This window comes from Microcaecilia unicolor, chromosome 7 (genome assembly GCF_901765095.1).
Source record: "Microcaecilia unicolor chromosome 7, aMicUni1.1, whole genome shotgun sequence".
Taxonomy (NCBI): Eukaryota; Metazoa; Chordata; class Amphibia; order Gymnophiona; family Siphonopidae; genus Microcaecilia; species Microcaecilia unicolor.
Genome location: NC_044037.1, coordinates 125,405,634 through 125,427,415, shown reverse-complemented (window position 1 = coordinate 125,427,415; position 21,782 = coordinate 125,405,634). Strand labels below are relative to the sequence as shown.

Here is a 21,782-nt window from a genome sequence, read left to right as displayed (position 1 = left end):
CTAGGTTTACAGAGAATTCATTAAGTTTCTCCGACTCGTCAGCTTCGAATACCATTTCTGGCACCGGTATCCCACCCAAATCTTCCTCGGTGAAGACCGAAGCAAAGAATTCATTTAATCTCTCCGCTAAGGCTTTGTCTTCCATGATCGCCCCTTTTACTCCTCTGTCATCTAGCAATCCAACCAATTCTTTTGCTGGCTTCCTGCTTTTACTATACCTAAAAAAGTTTTACTATGTGTGTTTGCCTCCAATGCAATCTTTTTTTCAGAGTCCCTCTTAGCCTTCCTTATCAGCGCCTTGCATTTGACTTGACATTCCTTATGCTGTTTGTTATTATTTGCAGTCAGTTCCTTCTTCCATTTTCTGAAGGATTTTCTTTTAGCTCTAATAGCTTCCTTCACCTCACTTTTTAACCATGCCGGCTGTCGTTTGGTCTTCCGTGCTTCTTTTTTAATATGCAGTATGTATTTGGCCTGGGCTTCCAGGATGGTGTTTTGAACAGCATCCACGCCTGATGTAAATTTTTGACCCTCGCAGCCGCTCGTCTAAATTTTTTTTCCACTGTTCTTTTCATTTTATCATAGTCTCCTTTTTTTACGCTAACGTATTTGATTTCCTATGTATACTTACTTCAAAGCTAATATTAAACTGAGAAGATGTAATTGATGAGAAGGTCTTCCTGTAATCCAGCAGGCAATGGTGTTGTCAGGGTTAAGACGGCTGGGCTCCACGTATGACACCAAAAGGTTGATATTCAAGAGGGTTCAACCGGGGAGCAGAAGCTCCTGCCTGGTTAAACCCCACTGAGTGTGCTGGCACTCAATATTCAGAGGCATTTAGCCAGTTAGTGTCATTGAATGTCTAATGGGCCATGCCCTAACTGATAAGGTTAGGAGCCTGCTAGAGTGGGAAGTTAGAGAATCAGTGTAGATGTGAGCAGTAATCTCCAGTCCACTAACCGGCTAAGTAACTGTATAAATTTAGGATAGTAAAACAGCTGTCCTATTTTTATGTGGTGGGTTAAGTGGACACAAAGCTAAATACTGACCCATAAAAAATATTGTCCACATAATAAAATGCATTGACACCCTGATCGTGAATAATTGCTGTCAGGGGACTCAGAAGTATATTAAAAAGTAAAGGGGATAAGACAAGATAAATGAAAGAGGAAACTGAGGAGCCTTAAAACAAAGAGAATGAGTAATCCTCCTAATAAGACCTACACCACTGCTGGACAGTTTCAAAAAGTCCAATATCAGCTAGACAAGGCAACAGCAAACCATGGTCAACCAAATCAAATGTGGCAGACAGATCTAGCAAAACTGCCATAGCAATACAGTCTATATTGAGTATGGCATTAACCGTGCTAAGAAAGGCAGTAAGCAACATTTTTTTTGTTACATTTGTACCCCGCGCTTTCCCACTCATGGCAGGCTGAATGCGGCTTACATGGGGCAATGGAGGGTTAAGTGACTTGCCCAGAGTCACAAGGAGCTGCCTGTGCCTGAAGTGGGAATTGAACTCAGTTCCCCAGGACCAAAGTCCACCACCCTAACCACTAGGCCACTCCTCCACTCCACTTTTGATGCTATGGCTGAAATGAAAACCAACTAGTGAGTGAGTAAAGTAGGATTATGCTGAATGAATGTAGATATCTGAGTGAAGATCAGTCTGTCATTTAGAAAGAGGCCTATAATTAGCAGAATTAGAGGAATCCAGGGATGGCTATTTCAGAATGGCCCAGATAAAGACATGTTTCCACACAGGTGGAACCAGACCAGAGAAGAGACTTTGATTTATCAGCAGAAGTGCAAGTGGAAGGAAACCATGAACTGGGAGCTTCAGCAAGTCAGATGGGATTGGATCAAGAGAGCATATGGTTAACTTCATAGAACAAAGTGGTTTGGAGAGGGAGATAAGTGAGGGTAATTTGAAATGCAACCAAAGGGTAAAGGACAGAGATGGTAAAACAGTTCTGGGAGTGCTAACAGGATCTACAGGATGTGTGTCAAGAACAACTTAAGCAGAGGATGGAGGATGAGAAAGCCGAGTCCCAAGAGACCCGATCAGATGAAAGAGGGGGTATAACTGGAGGGGGTAAAGTAGCCCTCAAGTTAGACACCTTTTCACAAAAATATTGGCCTAGTTTAGTATGTAAGGAACAGAAGTAGGCACAGGATGTTTCCTAAGCTCAGACTAGTCACATAAAATAGAAATAGAGGTCTATTCAGAGATGAATTGAGTGAATGATTAAAATAGGATTTGTTAGCTGTATTCACTTGCATTGAGTAATAACACCGATGAACCTTTGTAGCTTGAGCATTTCTGGCATCTTGCATTTTCTCCTCAAGAATTCAGATCTCCTCACCTGCTGCTTCAGTAATCCCAGATCTTTATGATACTAGCGATGGTGTCAAGATGCAGAAAGCCAAATTATCTAAATCTTTACTCAAGAGAGAATTCCAACAAGAAGCCTGGTTGGAAAGAGATAAAGATGCAAACTGAGAAGGAAAAAAAGAACGGAAAGGAGTAATGCTAGAAGGTTCCAACAGATGTACAGTGGGGGAAATAAGTATTTGATCCCTTGCTGATTTTGTAAGTTTGCCCACTGACAAAGACATGAGCAGCCCATAATTGAAGGGTAGGTTATTGGTAACAGTGAGAGATAGCACATCACAAATTAAATCCGGAAAATCACATTGTGGAAAGTATATGAATTTATTTGCATTCTGCAGAGGGAAATAAGTATTTGATCCCCCACCAACCAGTAAGAGATCTGGCCCCTACAGACCAGGTAGATGCTCCAAATCAACTCGTTACCTGCATGACAGACAGCTGTCGGCAATGGTCACCTGTATGAAAGACACCTGTCCACAGACTCAGTGAATCAGTCAGACTCTAACCTCTACAAAATGGCCAAGAGCAAGGAGCTGTCTAAGGATGTCAGGGACAAGATCATACACCTGCACAAGGCTGGAATGGGCTACAAAACCATCAGTAAGACGCTGGGCGAGAAGGAGACAACTGTTGGTGCCATAGTAAGAAAATGGAAGAAGTACAAAATGACTGTCAATCGACAAAGATCTGGGGCTCCACGCAAAATCTCACCTCGTGGGGTATCCTTGATCATGAGGAAGGTTAGAAATCAGCCTACAACTACAAGGGGGGAACTTGTCAATGATCTCAAGGCAGCTGGGACCACTGTCACCACGAAAACCATTGGTAACACATTACGACATAACGGATTGCAATCCTGCAGTGCCCGCAAGGTCCCCCTGCTCCGGAAGGCACATGTGACGGCCCGTCTGAAGTTTGCCAGTGAACACCTGGATGATGCCGAGAGTGATTGGGAGAAGGTGCTGTGGTCAGATGAGACAAAAATTGAGCTCTTTGGCATGAACTCAACTCGCCGTGTTTGGAGGAAGAGAAATGCTGCCTATGACCCAAAGAACACCGTCCCCACTGTCAAGCATGGAGGTGGAAATGTTATGTTTTGGGGGTGTTTCTCTGCTAAGGGCACAGGACTACTTCACCGCATCAATGGGAGAATGGATGGGGCCATGTACCGTACAATTCTGAATGACAACCTCCTTCCCTCCGCCAGGGCCTTAAAAATGGGTCGTGGCTGGGTCTTCCAGCACGACAATGACCCAAAACATACAGCCAAGGCAACAAAGGAGTGGCTCAGGAAGAAGCACATTAGGGTCATGGAGTGGCCTAGCCAGTCACCAGACCTTAATCCCATTGAAAACTTATGGAGGGAGCTGAAGCTGCGAGTTGCCAAGCGACAGCCCAGAACTCTTAATGATTTAGAGATGATCTGCAAAGAGGAGTGGACCAAAATTCCTCCTGACATGTGTGCAAACCTCATCATCAACTACAGAAGACGTCTGACCGCTGTGCTTGCCAACAAGGGTTTTGCCACCAAGTATTAGGTCTTGTTTGCCAGAGGGATCAAATACTTATTTCCCTCTGCAGAATGCAAATAAATTCATATACTTTCCACAATGTGATTTTCCGGATTTAATTTGTGATGTGCTATCTCTCACTGTTACCAATAACCTACCCTTCAATTATGGGCTGCTCATGTCTTTGTCAGTGGGCAAACTTACAAAATCAGCAAGGGATCAAATACTTATTTCCCCCACTGTAAGTGCCTAGAAGTAAACTGAGAGAAATTTGAGAGAGGAGGATCAAGCACGAGTGAAATATTAAATGACACGAGAAAGTGAAGAGACTGGAAGAAAAGTGAAACTATCAAGGACCAAGGAGGAATAAGAATGGGTAAGTACCAGATCAAGTGTATAGCAGTCACATGAACAGGAAAAGCACATACTGTTGAAAGCGAAGATCTGACAAAAGTGACAAAAAAGGCAGCCAATACGAATACTGTGGACTATCCATATGAATATTAAAATCATCCAAGACCAATAACTGGGAAAACCTCATTGAGGCATTGGTTAGTGATTAACAAAGCAAGTCCTAGGTAAGTGGATTACAGGAGGGAAAACAACATACAAGAAGCAAATGAAAGACTGAATAAAGACCAACCTTAAGAAGAAAAACTTGTGGATAAGATAGAATCCTACAGATAATCTCAACAACCAGAAGAGGCAGAGGAAAAATAACCGTAAAGACCTCTGCCCATCTTCAAGGATCTGGAAAGGAAATACACTGAATAGCTAGGTGGTAAGCAGCAGTAAAGAAAAGACTCTTTCCCTTTGCATAGCCAGGTCTCTGTAAGACACAACACATCATCATATGAATTACAAACATGAACATAGATAAAGATAAGGTTTTTTTTTAATGAATGGACCTACAATTCAAAAAGAGAAAAAGCCAACTTACCAGAGGCACTCACTGTCTGTGGAAGAAGAAAGAGAAGAACCGCAGAGAACCAAATGTTGATCCTACGAGACATATGCCAAGCCTGTGGCCCCAGTGAACCAGGATGGGAAAGAACTTGAACTACATGAAACAAAATCTCAGCAGAGGAAACCAAGAAGGGAACTAAGTACTATAGAATAAATATAGCAAGCAGAAGCAAAACAGTCTAAAGATTAAACCTGGCAGTAGACTTACCCAGGCTTCACCCCCATGAAGCTTGATCAAGGATCACACTGCAGGCTATTGAATTGTAAGGTGCCAAATTTTGACCTCTCCTTGGGGTATTAGTTCATGTGATGCTCTGTTGGGAGTGGTTTTGGCACTAGACTTGGGTAATGTGATATCCTCTCCTTTCACTAGAAAGTGACATCTGGGTTTCCTCTGGACAGCCTCTTCCTCTTCTCAGTGCAATAAGGCAGACACACCCACAGGTCCTCCCACTCCTACTCCTGACAGGAATTGCTACAAAGCCAGAATTTCTTCCCAAGGAAAGAAATCACTAGAGAAGTTCTTTATCCAAAGCTTTTTTTTTATTTTTGTGCTCTCCAAGTCAAGCTAGAAGGCTCTCTTTTACTTCAGGGTGAATAGTTTAAAAACAGTCTTCTGGCCCCCTCGTCTCAGTCACAAATTAGAGGTCTCTTATCTTTACAATCAAATCTTTCTCTTTTCCCCTTGCAAAAGAAGAAAACACAGCAATAACCTTGATCAAAGATTGGAAGAAGCTTTATGCAAATTATTTCAGGTTCAATTGCTAAGTACACACAAAATTAGCCTAGTTTCTCCTCTCCTCATTCTAGACAGTCTTAACACAGTCTTTCTGCATGCTAGGATAATCACCTCTTGGCTTTTCTCATAAATATGCCCAGATCCACCCCCCCCCCCCCCCCTCAACTCTGTCCTAGGAAGACAGCATGTTAGAAGTCCAAACATTTAAAACCAAAACAGAAACACAGCAAGCAAAGATACTTCCACATGGAAGAGTTTGAGCCCCTTTTAAACAAGCATAGAGCTCAAACAGCTGGCAGTCTGCCAGAAAATTAGAAAGAACAAAAGTGAGTTATTTCTTCACATCATTATCCAGAGAGTTTCTTTAGTGAGGCACTGATCTACTAGACTTCCTTCTCCTCATCTGAACCTTGGAGCTCAGGTGCAACCTCCTCATAGCTCATAGTTTCCTCAGGTCTTGGGTATTCCTCAACCTCCATGGGCTGGCTCATCTCTTCCTCACTACCACTTTCTAGTTCAACCTGAGATTTTATATTGCCCAGTTTTTTCCCAGGAAGATTCCCCCAACTGGGCGGGTCTACCAGGGTTTTTTCTGGACCTTCCCCCATCTAGAGTCTTCCCCTCCTCTTGGCTGAACTGAGTGCCCTCTACTGGGGAAACCTTTAATAGCATATACTTTTCTCACTTTATCTATTTTCTTTGAAGGAATAAGAGGGAAAGATGGCAGGACTAGCAGGGTTTCCCCCTTTAGGTCCTGTTTCCCTCTTACAGTAGATGCACCTGTATCATATAGAACAGCAAAATCTATACATTTCGAACAGCAAAAGCAGAAGGTAAAAGTGAAGTATGAATGCTGCAGGCTATTTGGGCACCAAATCTTAACATCACCTGACGTGGGGGGGGGGGGGGGGGGATCAAGTCATATGATCTCCTATATTGCTGTACTTAAGAGATGTACCTTGTCACATGATCCCCTAACAGGAGCAGATTGGGAGCTGGCACTGGACTTGGGCAAATGCATATAGGAGTACTGAGTCAAGGCTCGACTTGAGCAGATTCAGGTTAGGGCTATTTGTTGTTATTGTGTAGCAATAAATTGGGTTATTCTTCCCTATGCACATCAATTTGCATTTGTCCATTTATCTGTTGAGTAGTGGAACCATTGCTCTTTGTTAAACATTGTAACAAAAGCTGCACAGCTTTTTCTTTTACAAGATGTAAAAATATGATAAAGTATATCAGGTCAAAAACACAAAACAAAATCAAACACAATGCAACAGTACCTAGGAACAGATTAGGTGATAATTTACCATATTTCTGTTTCATCCAACCCTTGATTTATTTCATGCCTTTCTACAAACTGTACTGAAAGCTTGTTAGACAAATTCAAACAGACATAATATGAAATGTCCCTTTTATTTTTCTCTTACTTCTTCCCTCTGCTTTTTCTAGTCATCCTCTATTTGAAGCTCTTTTATTTTAGTGTTTCTCCTTTCCTCGCCATCTCTGTGTATATATCTCTGTGTATCTTTTTCCCTCTGTCTCTCTCTTTAAGTGCATATCACCAGGGCCGCCGAGAGACTGAACGGGGCAGGGCCGCTGCCCCCCCATGATCATGATCCGTTGCTGCCCCCCACCATAATCGTTGCCACTGCCACCCTCCCCCCCCCCCCCCCCACGGATCGCTGCTGCAATTCAAATACATTGGCTGGCAGGAATCCCATGGCCCCACCAGCAGAAGACATCTTCCTCCAGCGCTGACTCTTCATTCTGCCAATTGCCTGCCAATGGGAGGTAGTAGAACGGAGGAAAATATAGGAGGTGAAGAAGGGAGGGGGAGGAGAAAAAGAGAAGTCACTTCTCCACTCCTTTGTACGCTTCACTTTCAAGCGTACAAAGGAGTAGAGAAGTGACTGTTTTCTGGGCATGTTCTGTCCCCATCTGCACATACACATCCTAACATTCCCACTCTCCTCATAGCCCCACATATGCATATAGCTACACTCTCTCCATAGATAAGCATACAGCCTGCATCTTATAGATATAAATCTCTCACCCCCACATACCTGGCACCCTGCTGAGACATTTCACCACACCTTCTCCCACCAGTTCCCCCACACAGAAAAGGTGCTCATTTTCAAAGCACATAGACTTACATACTTAAATGGAGGGGCATTTAAAACTACTAGATACCACACCAATTACATCCAACAGCAAAGATACACCAGGAGCAGACGAACTCGTGAGATACTTTAATGAGAAAATCATACAATTACGACTTAAAATACCAGTCAGTACCACCGACTACGCCACACTCCTTGACTGCCTAGATCCAGACCCTGGTGTATACCCAGCAGACAGAACCTGGACCAACTTCGAGATATTATCGGATGATCTTATCTCACAAACGCTCAAAAGATACGCAAAATCTCACTGCAAATTAGACATATGCCCAAACAACCTTATGACATCTGCCCCTCAACAATTTATAACAGACCTCATGAATCACGTGAACTATATGTTACAAATTGGACTCTTCCCGAAGGAAAAAAGAAACATTCTACTTACCCCCATACCCAAAGATGCAGAGAAGAGTGCTAGTGAATTAACCAACTATAGGCCAGTAGCATCTATTCCCTTAATAACCAAAATAACGGAAGGGATGGTAACCAAACAACTCACAAACTACTTACACAAATTCTCAATTTTACACGATTCCCAGTCAGGATTCCAGTCTAACCACAGTACGGAAACGGTACTAGTTACTCTCATGAACAAATTTAAACAAACGATTGCAAACGGTAAAAACATACTACTTCTACAATTTGATATGTCCAGCGCCTTCGACATGGTTGATCACGGAATACTACTACATATCCTCGAGTATTTCGGAATTGGAGGCAACGTTCTCAACTGGTTCAGAGGGTTCCTAACCACGCGATCATACCAAGTGACATCCAACTCGACTACCTCAGCTACATGGATACCTGAATGCAGAGTCCCACAGGGATCCTCCCTCTCACCGACCTTATTCAACTTAATGATGATACCCTTGGCAAAACTACTATCAAACCAAAACCTCAACCCATACATATATACAGATGACGTAACGATCTACATCCCATTTAAACAAGATTTAAAGGAAATTTCCAATGACATCAACCAAAGCCTACACATCATGCACACATGGGTGGACGCATTTCAACTGAAACTCAATGCAGAAAGAACCCAATGCCTAATACTAACCTCGCAACATAACAGGAACAAATTCACCACCATTAACACACCAAAATTGAATCTTCCAATTTCAGACACCCTAAAAATCCTTGGAGTTACCATTGATCGACACCTAACACTTGAGCATCACGTGAAAAACACCACCAAGAAGATGTTCCACTCAATGTGGAAACTAAAAAAATTGTCTTCCGCAACCTGGTACAATTAATGGTACTCAGTCATCTAGATTACTGCAATGCACTCTACGCAGGCTGCAAAGAGCAAATAATCAAAAAACTTCAGACAGCTCAGAATACTGCAGCCAGACTCATATTCGGTAAATCAAAATATGAAAGTGCTAGACCCCTACGAGAAAAGCTACATTGGTTCCCACTTAAAGAACGCATCACGTTCAAAACATGTACCCTAGTTCACAAAATCATCCACGGAGATGCCCCAGCCTACATGTCAGACCTAATAGACCTACCACCCAGGAATGCCAAAAAATCATCTCGAACATTCCTCAATCTTCACCTCCCCAACTGCAAAGGACTAAAATACAAGTCAACACATGCGTCAACCTTTTCCTACCTGAGCACAAAATTCTGTAACGCGCTGCCACACAACCTAAAAATGCTCTATGAACTAACTAACTTCCGCAAACTACTGAAGACCCATCTCTTCAACAAGGCATACCCCAAAGACCAAAAAATATGAACTCCAACACAACTATCCAGAAATGCCTTACAATACTAGCTTGTTAATCTACTAGTTGTCTCATCATTATCATGTTCGCGTGTTAAACTACTATTATGTTTTATCATTATCATGTTACATAGTAACATAGTAGATGACGGCAGAAAAAGACCTGCATGGTCCATCCAGTCTGCCCACAAGATAAACTCATATGTGCTACTTTTTGTGTATACCTTACCTTGATTTGTATCTGTCATTTTCAGGGCACAAACCGTATAAGTCTGCCCAGCACTATCCCTGCCTCCCAACCACCGGCTCTGGGACAGACCGTATAAGTCTGCCCAGCACTATCCTCGCCTCCCAACCACCAGCCGCGCCTCCCACCACCAGCTCTGCTACCTAATCTCACTAAGCTTCTGAGGATCCATTCCCTCGGAACAGGATTCCTTTATGTTTATCCTACGCATGATTGAATTCCGTTACCGTTTTCCTCTCCACCACCTCCCGCGGGAGAGTATTCCAAGCATCCACCACTCTCTCCTACCCAAGATCCTTTTATAATACTAATTGTATATCTTCTTATATGCTTCCACTATTCACGATGTATTGTAAGCCACATTGAGCCTAAAGAGGTGGGAAAATGTGGGAAACAAATGCAATAAATAAATAAATAAATAAATAAATAAATAAATATGACATCCAAATCGGACTTTGTACATTTTGTGCTAAATGTCCCAAATCTGAATAGAAAACATGATCATTTTCAAAACCACAAAACATCTTTTTTTTTTTTTTTTCAAAAATACCATTTGTAACAAGTTTTTAGTAAACTGGTCCCCCAGGAGAGAAATGGGGCACTGCTGTGGACTTTATGGAAATGCTCCCAGGTACACATCTCACTGTTGCTCCCTTATCCTGTCTGTTGAGCTTTCCAAAACCCACTACCCCCAACTGTACACCACTACAATAGCCCTTATGAGTGAAGGGGGCACCTATATATGGGTACAGTGGGTTTCTGGTGAATTTTGAAGGACTCACAGTTTCCACCACAAGTGTAATGGGTAAGGGGACATATGGCCCTGGGTCCACCTGTCTATAGTGCATTGTACCCACCACTACAGTACTCTAGGGACCTGCATGCTGCTCTAATGGACCTGGCTAGAACATGTGAGGCTGCCATAGAGGCTGGTGGGTACTATTTTTATTCACATTTTTTTTGGGGGGGGGGGGTGAGAGGGGTCAGTCACCACTGAGGGAGTAAAAGGGGTCATCCCTGATTCCTTCCAGTGGTTATCTGGTCATTTAGGGCACCTTTTGTGAGGTCCTGTCTTACACTGGTTCGCGGGTTTTTTAACAACAAGAACTTACCAGGTCTCAGTGAACTCGGTTACTTCTGATCCGTGGAAGGCCTCCTGTGGGGTTCCGCAGGGCTCCCCACTTTCACCAGCCTTATTCAATATTATGTTGATGCCTTTAGCTGCTGCTCTCGCAAAACTGGACCTTAACCCTTTCATCTATGCTGACGATTTACAGTCTACATTCCCTTTCACACCACCGTGTCAGAAATTGTTCATCTCATTGATTCCTGCTTCTCCACCTTAGAATATTGGGCTCAGGTCTTCCGTTTCAAATTAAACAAGGACAAAACACAGTGTCTCATCCTCTCATCCATCCACACTACAGTAACTGACACGGTGCTCCCAGTATTGGGCTCTGTCCTTCCGATTGCCACAAGCCTGCGGCTTTTAGGAGTGCAACTGGACACACACCTCCAACTGGACAATCATGTGCACTTGGTCACCAAAAAAATGTTTCATGCCATGTGGAGGCTTCGGCGTATCAGATACTTCCTTCCTAGAGATTTGTTCCGCACACTTGTCCACTGGCTTGTCCTCTCCCACTTTAGACTATTGCAGCGGAATTTACGCGGGCTGCCAGGCCTCTCTGTTGAAAAAGTTCTAAACAGTTCAGAACACTGCTGCGAGACTCATCCTGAGAGAGCAACGCTTTGCACATGCCGAACCCTTACGGTTCAAATTACACTGGCTGCCTGTTCAGGAGCGCATTGCCTTTAAACTCTGCTCCTTGACCCATAAAATTATCTATGGGTTTGCCCTGGAGTATATGCACCCCTTGATCGACCTCCCGCCCAGGAATGCCAACCCTGCTGCTCGTTCCTTCCTCTACCTTCACTTCCCAAACTGTAAGGGTGTTGAGTACAAGAGGATCTTCACCTCATCTTTCCGCTATTGGAGTCCTAAGCATTGGAATTCTCTCCCGCAACACCTTAAAACTCAAGCGGACCGTGCCCTCTTCAAGAAGTTGTTGAAGACCTACTTCTTTGCCAAGACCTACTCCTCACTTTATACCGCTGCTTGATGCACCCTCCCTGGCTCCTACCCTGCTAGTTCGCCCTGTTAGATGCTTCTCCCCCTGCATACTCCTTGTATATTCTTCTAAGTTTTCCTATTCTGTATTTTATTTAATGTTTGTAAGCCACATTGTGCCTGCATGAGTGGGAAAATGTGGGATATAAGTGAACAATAAATAAATAAATAAATAAATAAATAAATAATTCATTCTGAAAACAAGTCTATACCAAAACATTGAAATTTTCACCCTACATGCTTTGTTTTGTTCCATTATGGTTATAAAATGCCAACTGTTAGGCATGCCCTACGCCTGCCCTAATCCTGCCTTCGAAACGCCCCCATGCCCCCTTGTGATATGGATGCACTGCAGACTAAATGCATAGATAGACGTCTGTAAAACAGGTTTAAAAATACCAATTTGGACATTTTGAGAATAAATCCGTCCAATCGATGCTTTATGATACTTTTTGGATGCTTTCCTCTTTCAAAAATAAGCCCCATTGTAACCTATGTAACTTTCTAATTCTATGTGCTTTGAAAATGAGCCTCCACATCTGCCAACTTTCACATTGCATTGTGCAGTTTTCAAGATTGTTTCTACTGCCTTTTCTCTCCTTCTAGCTTGCCATTCTGCTTCTTTTATTTCTCCCTCAATCTTACTGTCAGATTCAGATTAAAATAAACTTTATGGACATGGCAGAGTAATATATAAACTGAAGAAAGGAAAAAAAATTACAAGGTACAGAAGTCTGTGTGGATGCCTCTCTCTCCCTATTAGTCTGTTTTGTTTTTAGTTGAGGTATAGCAAAGACAAAAACAACAAGACAAGATAGCAGTTCCATAATATAAAAGAAACAATGCAGCATGTAACAATCAAATAAATTTATCACATTCTCTCTGTCTCTCACTGACTCTCTCATTACTGCTCTGGGCCATCAGCCAACTGGATCTATTAAAAACACACAAAGGGGAATTATTATACTGGTTGCTGTTGGAGACTCCATCAACCTCCCTACTGTCCCCTGTAATATTTTCAGCTCCTCCCTCCCACACACCTGCAGGAATAAAAACTTGATCCCCAGAGCACAGCCCTTCTAGAGAGAACACCTGACTGAGAGAATTAAAAAAAAACAAAACCAAGAAATAAGAAGACAAAGAGGGAGAGAGAAAACACTTTAAAGTGCTCCATTCGATTTGTGCTGCTAAGGAAATTCTGCAGAAGACAATCCTCTAGCCAGGTAGTGATCTGGAATTTGTATCTCACTATACAAGAATTTCAGCAGCTATTGTATGTTCTTTCTTTTGGCTTCTCCATTTTCCTATCCATCCCTCTTTCTTGGAACTCAGCATGTCCTCTGCTGGGCTGGAGATCCTGAGCATGGCACTCTCTGTGGCAGGTTGGCTCTGCTCCATTGTCTCCTGTGCCTTGCCCATGTGGAAGGTGACAGCCTTCATTGGCAACAACATTATTGTGGCTCAGATCATCTGGGAAGGGCTGTGGATGAACTGCGTCTTTCAGAGCACAGGGCAGATGCAGTGTAAAATCTATGACTCCTTGCTGGCCTTACCACAGGATCTCCAGGCTGCCCGGGCCCTCACCATCATCTCTCTTCTTATGGCTTTCCTGGGACTATTTGTCAGTATCACTGGAGCAAAATGTACTAACTGTGTGGAAGACGAAAGAACAAAAGCCCACATAATGATTATCTCTGGGATAATTTTCATTCTCTCAGGGATTTTCTACCTTATTCCTGTGTGCTGGACTGCTAACTCTATTATCCGGGATTTCTACAACCCCATGGTAATAGAGACCCTCAAGAGGGAGTTAGGAGCCTCACTGTACATTGGGTGGGCTGCCTCTGTACTGCTACTCCTGGGAGGGGCCCTACTCTGCTGCTCCTGCCCCCCCAGGAGCAGGCGCTATCAGCCACGTTCAGGTTATTCTGCTGACAAACAGGATTACATGTGAAAAATAAATAAATATGTTTAAAAACAACGGGAAAGAATGCAAAAAGAATGAACCAAAAATATTTAATCGCTGAAGACATTTTTAGACCAAAAACAAAATCCCTACTAAATTTCAAAATACAATTTATCCACCGAAAAGGGAAAAGACTACAGGTGTAATATTCAAAAGCACTTTTATGGTTGGCAATAAGTGGTAACCATGTAGGTGTTTTTTTTTTTTTTAATGGCTGACATTTATTCTGGCCATCTAGCTAAAAATTCAGCTCTGAGTTTTTATAAGCTGGGATGGAATGCAGTTTTGTATTTTTTATGAATGTTTTATGTTTTTACTTAAACCAATTTTTCAAAATGATTGGGAGTGCTAAAGTCAATACAAATGAGTTCTCTATGGACACAGGACAATTCAAAGAAGTTTTCTCAGCACTGGAGGTGCTCAAGCACACACAGGGCTGACACCTATATTTATCTATGTATGTGCATTTGGGATGTCTTTCGGGGCAACTTCTCCAAATTGATTATTTTTGTGTATTCTAGAGAGGAACTAACCTCAGTCCTAAGCCAGGCATGTGGGGTACAATCTCAGTCTCTCAAATTTACTGCTAATGTTTGCCATACAACTTGCATTGTCTCTCACTGTATGTGTACCTGTATGAATGTGCATCTATATCTGTCTTGTATCGCAGCATGTGTCTGTGTTATGTGTGTTTTGATGCTAAGTATTATAGTTTAAGCCCCTGTACAGAGCTGAGAAAAAAGGTTTTGCTTTTTAATATAAAGGCATTTTTGCTCTTCATTCCATGGTTTCTGGTTTTACTGAGAGTTTTTATGAATGTAAGCTGTTCTCTAAAAAGAAAAGTGAAATTGTAAAATGAACCCTTCAAGTAATACTAGTATTTTTGTTCTATCTCTTCCAGCTTACATATATTCAGTTCATTAGGTAACAAATCCCATATTTAAGCATTTGGCTATTGCAGGGCAAGAATGCAATACTAAAAACAGCAAGTATTTTTTCCATACAGTTGATGTCATTGTTTCATTCATCTATTTCTTACAGATAAATATATCGGTTACCAGTAATCTTCATTTAGGGACCCATTTACTAAAGCTTAGCAAGCACTAATTCTGATAGCACATGCTAAATGCTAAAAAGCCCATAGGTATAACATGGGCTTCATAGCACTTAGGGGAAGATGCACTAAACTTAACGAACAGTGCTAAAGCCCTGATGAAAACCTGATTGAGCTACATGCAATAATTGAAACATCCAAAAAAAGGTTTAGCTTTTCAGTTACCCATCCCTCCATTACCTTGATGAGGAAAGAGATGGATGCCATTGGTCTATAATTTGTCATATCTGATACACTACCTTTAGAATTTTTATATATTGGGGCCAAGGCAATACCACTCTATAGAGGGGGGAAATCTACCTGAAATCGCATGTTTAACCAGCAAGCAAGAAAACATATAAAGCTGGGACTAGGAGACCTCATAAGATAAGAGGGACAACTATCCAGAGAACAATAAGATTAGATGATGCAAACTTTTTTAATAAGCTAGTGACCGCTACAGCTGTTATTGGTTCAGAAACTTCCCATAACTGATCAGATGGTATACCAATATCCTTAATTATCAAATAGGGTTCAATATCTTGTGTATCAGATAAGCTATTTTGAATAAAGCATACTTTTCCTTAAAATAAACAGCCAAATTATAGTTATAGTTTATTTGAATTTGCTTTACCGCTAGGACTGACTTGCAGTATACAGTGGTTTACAATACAATAAAGTAACTTAGAAAAGGAAAAGAACTACAAAAATTGACAGGAAAGCAGGAGCTCAAAACACACAAAGAAGTAAAGAACAAGAGATGAGAGGAGAAAATAGGGGGAGGAAGTAGTTGAAGATGGCAAGGATTCAGTGTAAGAAGAAAGCATTTGTGAACAACAAAGTCTTCAGTTTCGAATTAAAATTCTTCAATGAGGATTTGGCATGGATGTCAAGTGCAAGAGAATTCCAGTAAAATGGGGTAGCAAAAAAAAAAGGCAGCATGACGAGTGGAATCTAAATGTACAAGTTTGGGACCTGGTAATACTAAATGGTGGCCACCTATCAAACGGAGCAGATGACTGGTGAGTATGGGATAGCAAAAGAAGAAAGATAGTGAGGTAAACCAATTTGATGGGATTTGAAAGTAAGGACCAATAGCTTGAACAGAATACACTGAGAAATTGGAAACCAATGATATTTTTGTAGTAGTGGTGTGAAATGATCAAAATGATGAGTGTGACATAAGAGACGAATGGCTGTGTTTTGTACAGACCGTAAGCTTTTAATTGATGCTTGAGTACAATCTAGGTAAACTATATTGCAATAGTCAAGCCTAGTGACCAACAGTAACATAGTAAATGACAGCAGATAAAGACCTGAACGGTCCATCCAGTCTGTCCAACAAGATAAACTCATTTTACATGGTATGTAATACATTATATGTATACCCAAGTTTGATTTGTCCCTGCCTTTCTCAGGGCACAGACCATAAAAGTCTGCGCCAGAGCTGTTCCTGTACTAAAAGTTCTGAAGCTAACATTGAAGCCCTTAAAATTTACACTCCAGCCCATCCATTCCTATTCAGTCATGATCATGGCACAGACCGTAAAAGTCCGCCCTGCACCGGTTTTACTCTCCAAATACCGGCATCACCACCCAATCTCCACTAAGATTCCGTAGATCCATTCCTTTCAAACAGGATTCCTTTGTGTTTATCCCACGTACGTTTGAATTCCATTACCGTTTTCATCTCCATCACCTCCCACGGGAGGGCATTCCGTGTATCTACCACCCTCTCCATGAAAAAATACTTCCTGACATTACTCCAGAGTCTGACCCCCTTCAACCTCAATTCATGTCCTCTAGTTCTACCACCTTCCTGTCTCTTGAAAATGTTCGTTTGCGGATTAATACCTTTCAAATATTTGAACGTCTGTATCATGTCACCCCTGTTTCTCCTTTCTTCCAAAGTATACATATTCAGGTCGGCAAGTCTCTCCTTATACGGTTTGCAACGCAAATTCCATACCATTTCCGTAGCTTTTCTTTGCACTGCTTCCAGTCTTTTTACATCTTTAGCAAGATACGGCCTCCAAAACTGAACACAATACTCCAAGTGGGACCTCACCAATGACTTGTAGAGGGGCATCAATACCTCCTTTCTGTCACGTCTGTGGCCGTGACCACCCTCATACTTACCCTGTTTCTGGGAGTCAGTGGCTGTGCTGGCTTCTGCTTGTCTCTGTGTCTGTCTCTGTCTTAGTTTCTCTCTGGCTCTGTGTGCTGATTGCATTACTGGACCTCACCTGTGTGGGCTATGCCTCTTCCAAGATGGCTGCCGCCTCCTCTATGCCAGTATCCAAGATGGCTCCTGCTTGTCCTTCCTGTGGGCTCACTTCCTCTGAGTGTCAAGCCTCTGTTTGGAGGCAAGGAACTTCCTGCTTCTGTCCTGCTGGTGGTGACTCATCAGTGAGCTCCTTTATAAGGAAGGCCTGTGCTTGCAGTCAGGGCCTTCGCATGGTGTCATTGTCTGGTGTCATGCCCAGAGGCCGACAGGTTAGTTAGTGTGTTGCTGTGCTGCTTCTAAGCCTGTCTTCTGTGTGGGCTTGCCCTTCTGTTTAGTACCTGTTGGCTGCTTGCCCTTCTGTGTGGGCTAGTGCCCTTCGGTTCCCAGTACCTGTGGGCTGCTTGCCCTTCTGCGTGGGCTGCTAGCCTTCTGCCTTTAGTCTGTGTTTAGAGCCTGCTGTTCAGCCCTGGTTTCCCCGTCTGTGTTTGCAGCCTGCCCTACTCCCTGCTTGTATATTCTGTGTGCACATCCTGAACCTTGTATATCCTGTGTGCACATTCTGGCTGCTAGTTCTTCTGCCTTCGCTGTGGAGGTAGCCTCTGCAGCTCAGTCCGGGTTTCCCCATCTGTGTTGCCCTACTCCCTGCTTGTATATTCTGTGTGCACATCCTGAACCTTGTATATCCTGTGTGCACATCCTGGTCCCTGCTTGTTCGTCCTGAGTCCTGGTTTTGGCTAGCTGGTGTTATCCGGTTTTCCGCTCTGCCTAGCTACCTTCTGTCCCATGTGTCTACCTTGTACCTTGCTTGTATATCCTGTGTGCTTATCCGGATCCCTGCTTATGTATCCTGATTCCTGTATCTGTCTAGCTAGCGTGTATCTTCTGGGGGATTTATCCTGTTACCTGCCTCGACCTAGCTAGTGGGTTTGCCCTGTGGGTATTCCCTGTCTCCCCTTCTTCCTTGCTTGCATGTCTGCCCTAGTCCCTGCTCCTGATAAGCTTCTGTCTGTCTAGTCTGTCTGGTGTGTCTGGCTTAGCGGCTGCGTGCAGCGCTTAGTGCAGTCTAGTATTGTTCCCTCGTGTTTCCTAGACCCGAGGTGGGTCCTCTGGATCTTCAGTTCCAGCCTTGCCCTACAAGTCCTGTCGGCCGCCCGCACGCTAGAGCTCAACTCTAGCGGAAAGGTGGCTAAGTATAGGTGAAGTGGCTCCTGTTCTGCCGGTTCAGTTGCCTACTTCCAGTCCAGAGGTCCGGTCCTTCCGGACGTCCAGTTCCAAGACGGCAGGGGCCCAAGGGCTCACAATTCCCAGTGCTGCCTTGAGGACCTGACAGCATGCCAAGGCCCTCGAGAACGCGACACTTTCTTCTGCTGGTTATACCCCTCTCTATGCAACCTAGCATCCTTTTGGCCATGGCCGTCGGCTTGTCACATTGTTTCTTCATCTTCTTATCCTCCGACACCAACACCCCAAGGTCTCCCTCCTGAGTCGAGCTTACTAATCTCTCCCCTCCTATCCTGTACACCCCAAATGCGTCACTCTGAACTTCTTGGCATTAAATTTTAACTAATAATCCACTCAAGCTTCAATAATAAATGAAATTCACAACTCAGCCTCACACTAGCTGTGTAACTCCAGTATTGAACACCCACTCTGTTATTAGCTTTATAGTGTATATCACAGATGGAGAAAAAAGCCAGTCAGAGTTGCCACCCAGCCAGCCCAATACAGCGGGCTATAAGGCATGGGCTAGGCGTGCCATCATGTAGCTTAAAAAAACTCCACCAATTAGTGTTACATAATAACAGTAAAATTAAATAAAGTAATGGAACTTGCTTATTTTCTTTTCTCAAGTCTACTGTGTACAGCAAGACAACATCCCTCTGTTTTTCTAATCGTAGGAGAATCGGCTTCTGACACTCAGTGAGCGAATCATAAAATATGTAGCTCACTGACTCTAACCGGTGGCTTCCATTGTAGTATAATAAGCCTACCTCGAGTATCCTCATTAGCCTGTAGAAGTTTCAGGCTAATGAGGATACTCTAGGTAGGCTTATTATACTACAATGGAAGCCACCGGTTAGAGTCAGTGAGCTACATATTTTATGATTCGCTCACTGAGTGTCAGAAGCCGATTCTCCTACGATTAGAAAAACAGAGGGATAATAACAGTAAAGCAATGTGTTTCAACTTTCAAAATGCTTATTCTACACTACTACCTCAGTCGTGTGTGTCCACAATATTATAGATCAATTCTCTGTGTACTACTGATACCGACACAAATTCAAACGTGTTTATATAAAGTACAAATGAAGTAAGGAGACATCGCCAGAAACCACTTAGCTCAATAGTATTGCTCTAGTGTTCCTCTCAATGCAGTGCTCTCCACTTTTAAACCCGACAGGGAGCCCCCGTTTCGCTGGTGCTGCGTCAGAGGTTATTTTCAACTCGTCTTTCAAATGAAATTGTATCCACAATTTGTGATCCACCAGCGAAACGGGGTTTAAAAGTGGACAGCACCGCTGTATTGGGCTGGCTGGGTGGTGACGCTGAGGCTTTTTTCTCCATCTGTGATACACACTATAAAGCTAACAACAGAGTGGGTGCTCAATACTGGAGTTACACAGCTAGTGTGAGGCTGTTTTGTGAATTTCATTAAATTTTAACTGCCAGACCCTCAACCATTCTTCTAACTTTTGGAGTTCCCTTCTCCTTGTTTCTACTCCCTCCAGGGTACTACTACTACAAATCATTTCTACAGCGCTACCAGTTGTACGCAGTGCTTCACAATTTAACATGAAGAAAAGACAGTTCCTGCTCAAAAGAGCTTACAATCTAAATCAGGACAAACAGACAGGACAAATGAGAGATAAGGGTAGGACAGACAGATAGGACACATAGGGAAAGGGATTATTGAAGAGAGGAAGACAAGATAAAGGTTACGAGCAGGTGACAAGTTAGGAGTTAAAAGCAGCATCAAACAGGTAAGCCTTTAGCCCAGATTTGATGGCGGCCAGGGATGGAGCTTGACGTAATGGCTCAGGAAGTCTATTCCAGGCATAAGGTGTGGCAAGATAAAAGGAACGGAGTCTGGAGTTAGTGATGGAGGAGAAGGGTACAATTAGGAGAGATTTGCCCAGTGAACGGAGTTCCTGGGAAGGAGTGTAGGGAGAGATGAGGGTGGAGAGGTAGTGAGGGGCAGCAGAGTGAATGCACTTATAGGTTAATAAGAGGAGCTTGAACTGTATACGGAAACGGATAGGGAGCCAGTGAAGTGACTTCAGAAGAGGGCTGATATAGGCATAGCGACTTTGGCGAAATATTAATCTTGCAGCAGAATTTTGAACAGATTGAAGAGGAGAGAGATGGCTGAGTGGAATACCGGTGAGAAGCAAGTTGCAGTAGTCCAAGCGAGAGGTGATGAGAGTGTGGATGAGGGTTCTGATAGCGTGCTCAGAAAGGAGAGGGCAAATTTTGGTGATATTATAGAAGAAGAAACGACAGGTTTTAGCATAACAACATAAGTACATAAGTAATGCCACACTGGGAAAAGACCAAAGGTCCATCGAGCCCAGCATCCTGTCCATGGCAGCGGCCAATCCAGGCCAAGGGCACCTGGCGAGCTTCCCAAACGTACAAACATTCTATACATGTTATTCCTGGAATTGTGGATTTTTCCCAAGTCCATTTAGTAGTGGTTGAATATGTGCAGAGAAGGAGAGAGAGGAGTCGAAGATGACCCCAAGGTTACGAGCAGATGAGACAGGAAGAATGAGCATGTTGTCAACAGAAATAGAGAGTGGGGGAAGGGGAGAGGTTGGTTTAGGTGGGAAGATAAGGAGCTCAGTTTTGGACATATTGAGCTTCAGGTGGCGGTGAGACATCCAGGCAGCAATGTCAGACAGGCAGGCAGATATCCACTCTATTGGCTATCTTTGTGTCATCCACAAAAAGGCAAACCTTTCCTTCCAACCCTTCAGCAATATCGCTCACAAATATACAAAATGGGCCCCCGCACTGACCCCTGAGGAACCCCACTGCTCACCATCCTTTCTTCCGAGCAGATTCCATTTACCACCACCCTCTGCCACCTGTCGGTCAACCCGTTTTCTATCCAGTTCACCACTTTCGGTCCTAAGTTCAGCCCTTTCAGCTTATTCATGAGTCTTCTGTGGGGGACCATATCAAAGGCTTTGCTGAAATCCAAGTAGATTACATCTAGTGCATGGCCTTCATCCATTTCTTTTGTCACCCAATCAAAGAAGTAAATGAGATTCGTTTGGCAGGATTTTCCTTTGGTAAAGCCATGTTGCCTCAGGTCCTGTAACCCGTTGTCTTCTAGAAAGTTAACTATCCTTTCTTTCAGCAGCGATTCCATTATTTTTCCTACCACCGATGTGAGACTTACCGGTCTGTAGTTTCCCACTTCTTCCCTGTCTCCACTTTTGTGAAGAAGGACCACATACGCTCGTCTCCAATCTCGCGGAACCTGATTTTCTGGCATCCAGCTTTTTATCAGTCGGGATGGGAATGTCTCAGGTGATCATAACTTCTTTGTTTTCCACAATTCTCTTAGGTTCGTGATC

At 43.2% G+C, this 21,782-nt stretch overlaps 1 protein-coding gene across 1 annotated transcript; it reads left to right on the top strand.

The window, feature by feature from the left end:
- The first annotated feature begins 13,246 nt into the window (after positions 1-13,246).
- Positions 13,247-13,867, top strand: LOC115475075 (claudin-9-like). The gene has a single exon (XM_030210815.1). The coding sequence runs from the start codon at positions 13,247-13,249 to the stop codon at positions 13,865-13,867; it is 621 nt and encodes a 206-aa protein (XP_030066675.1).
- Positions 13,868-21,782: the final 7,915 nt, after the last annotated feature.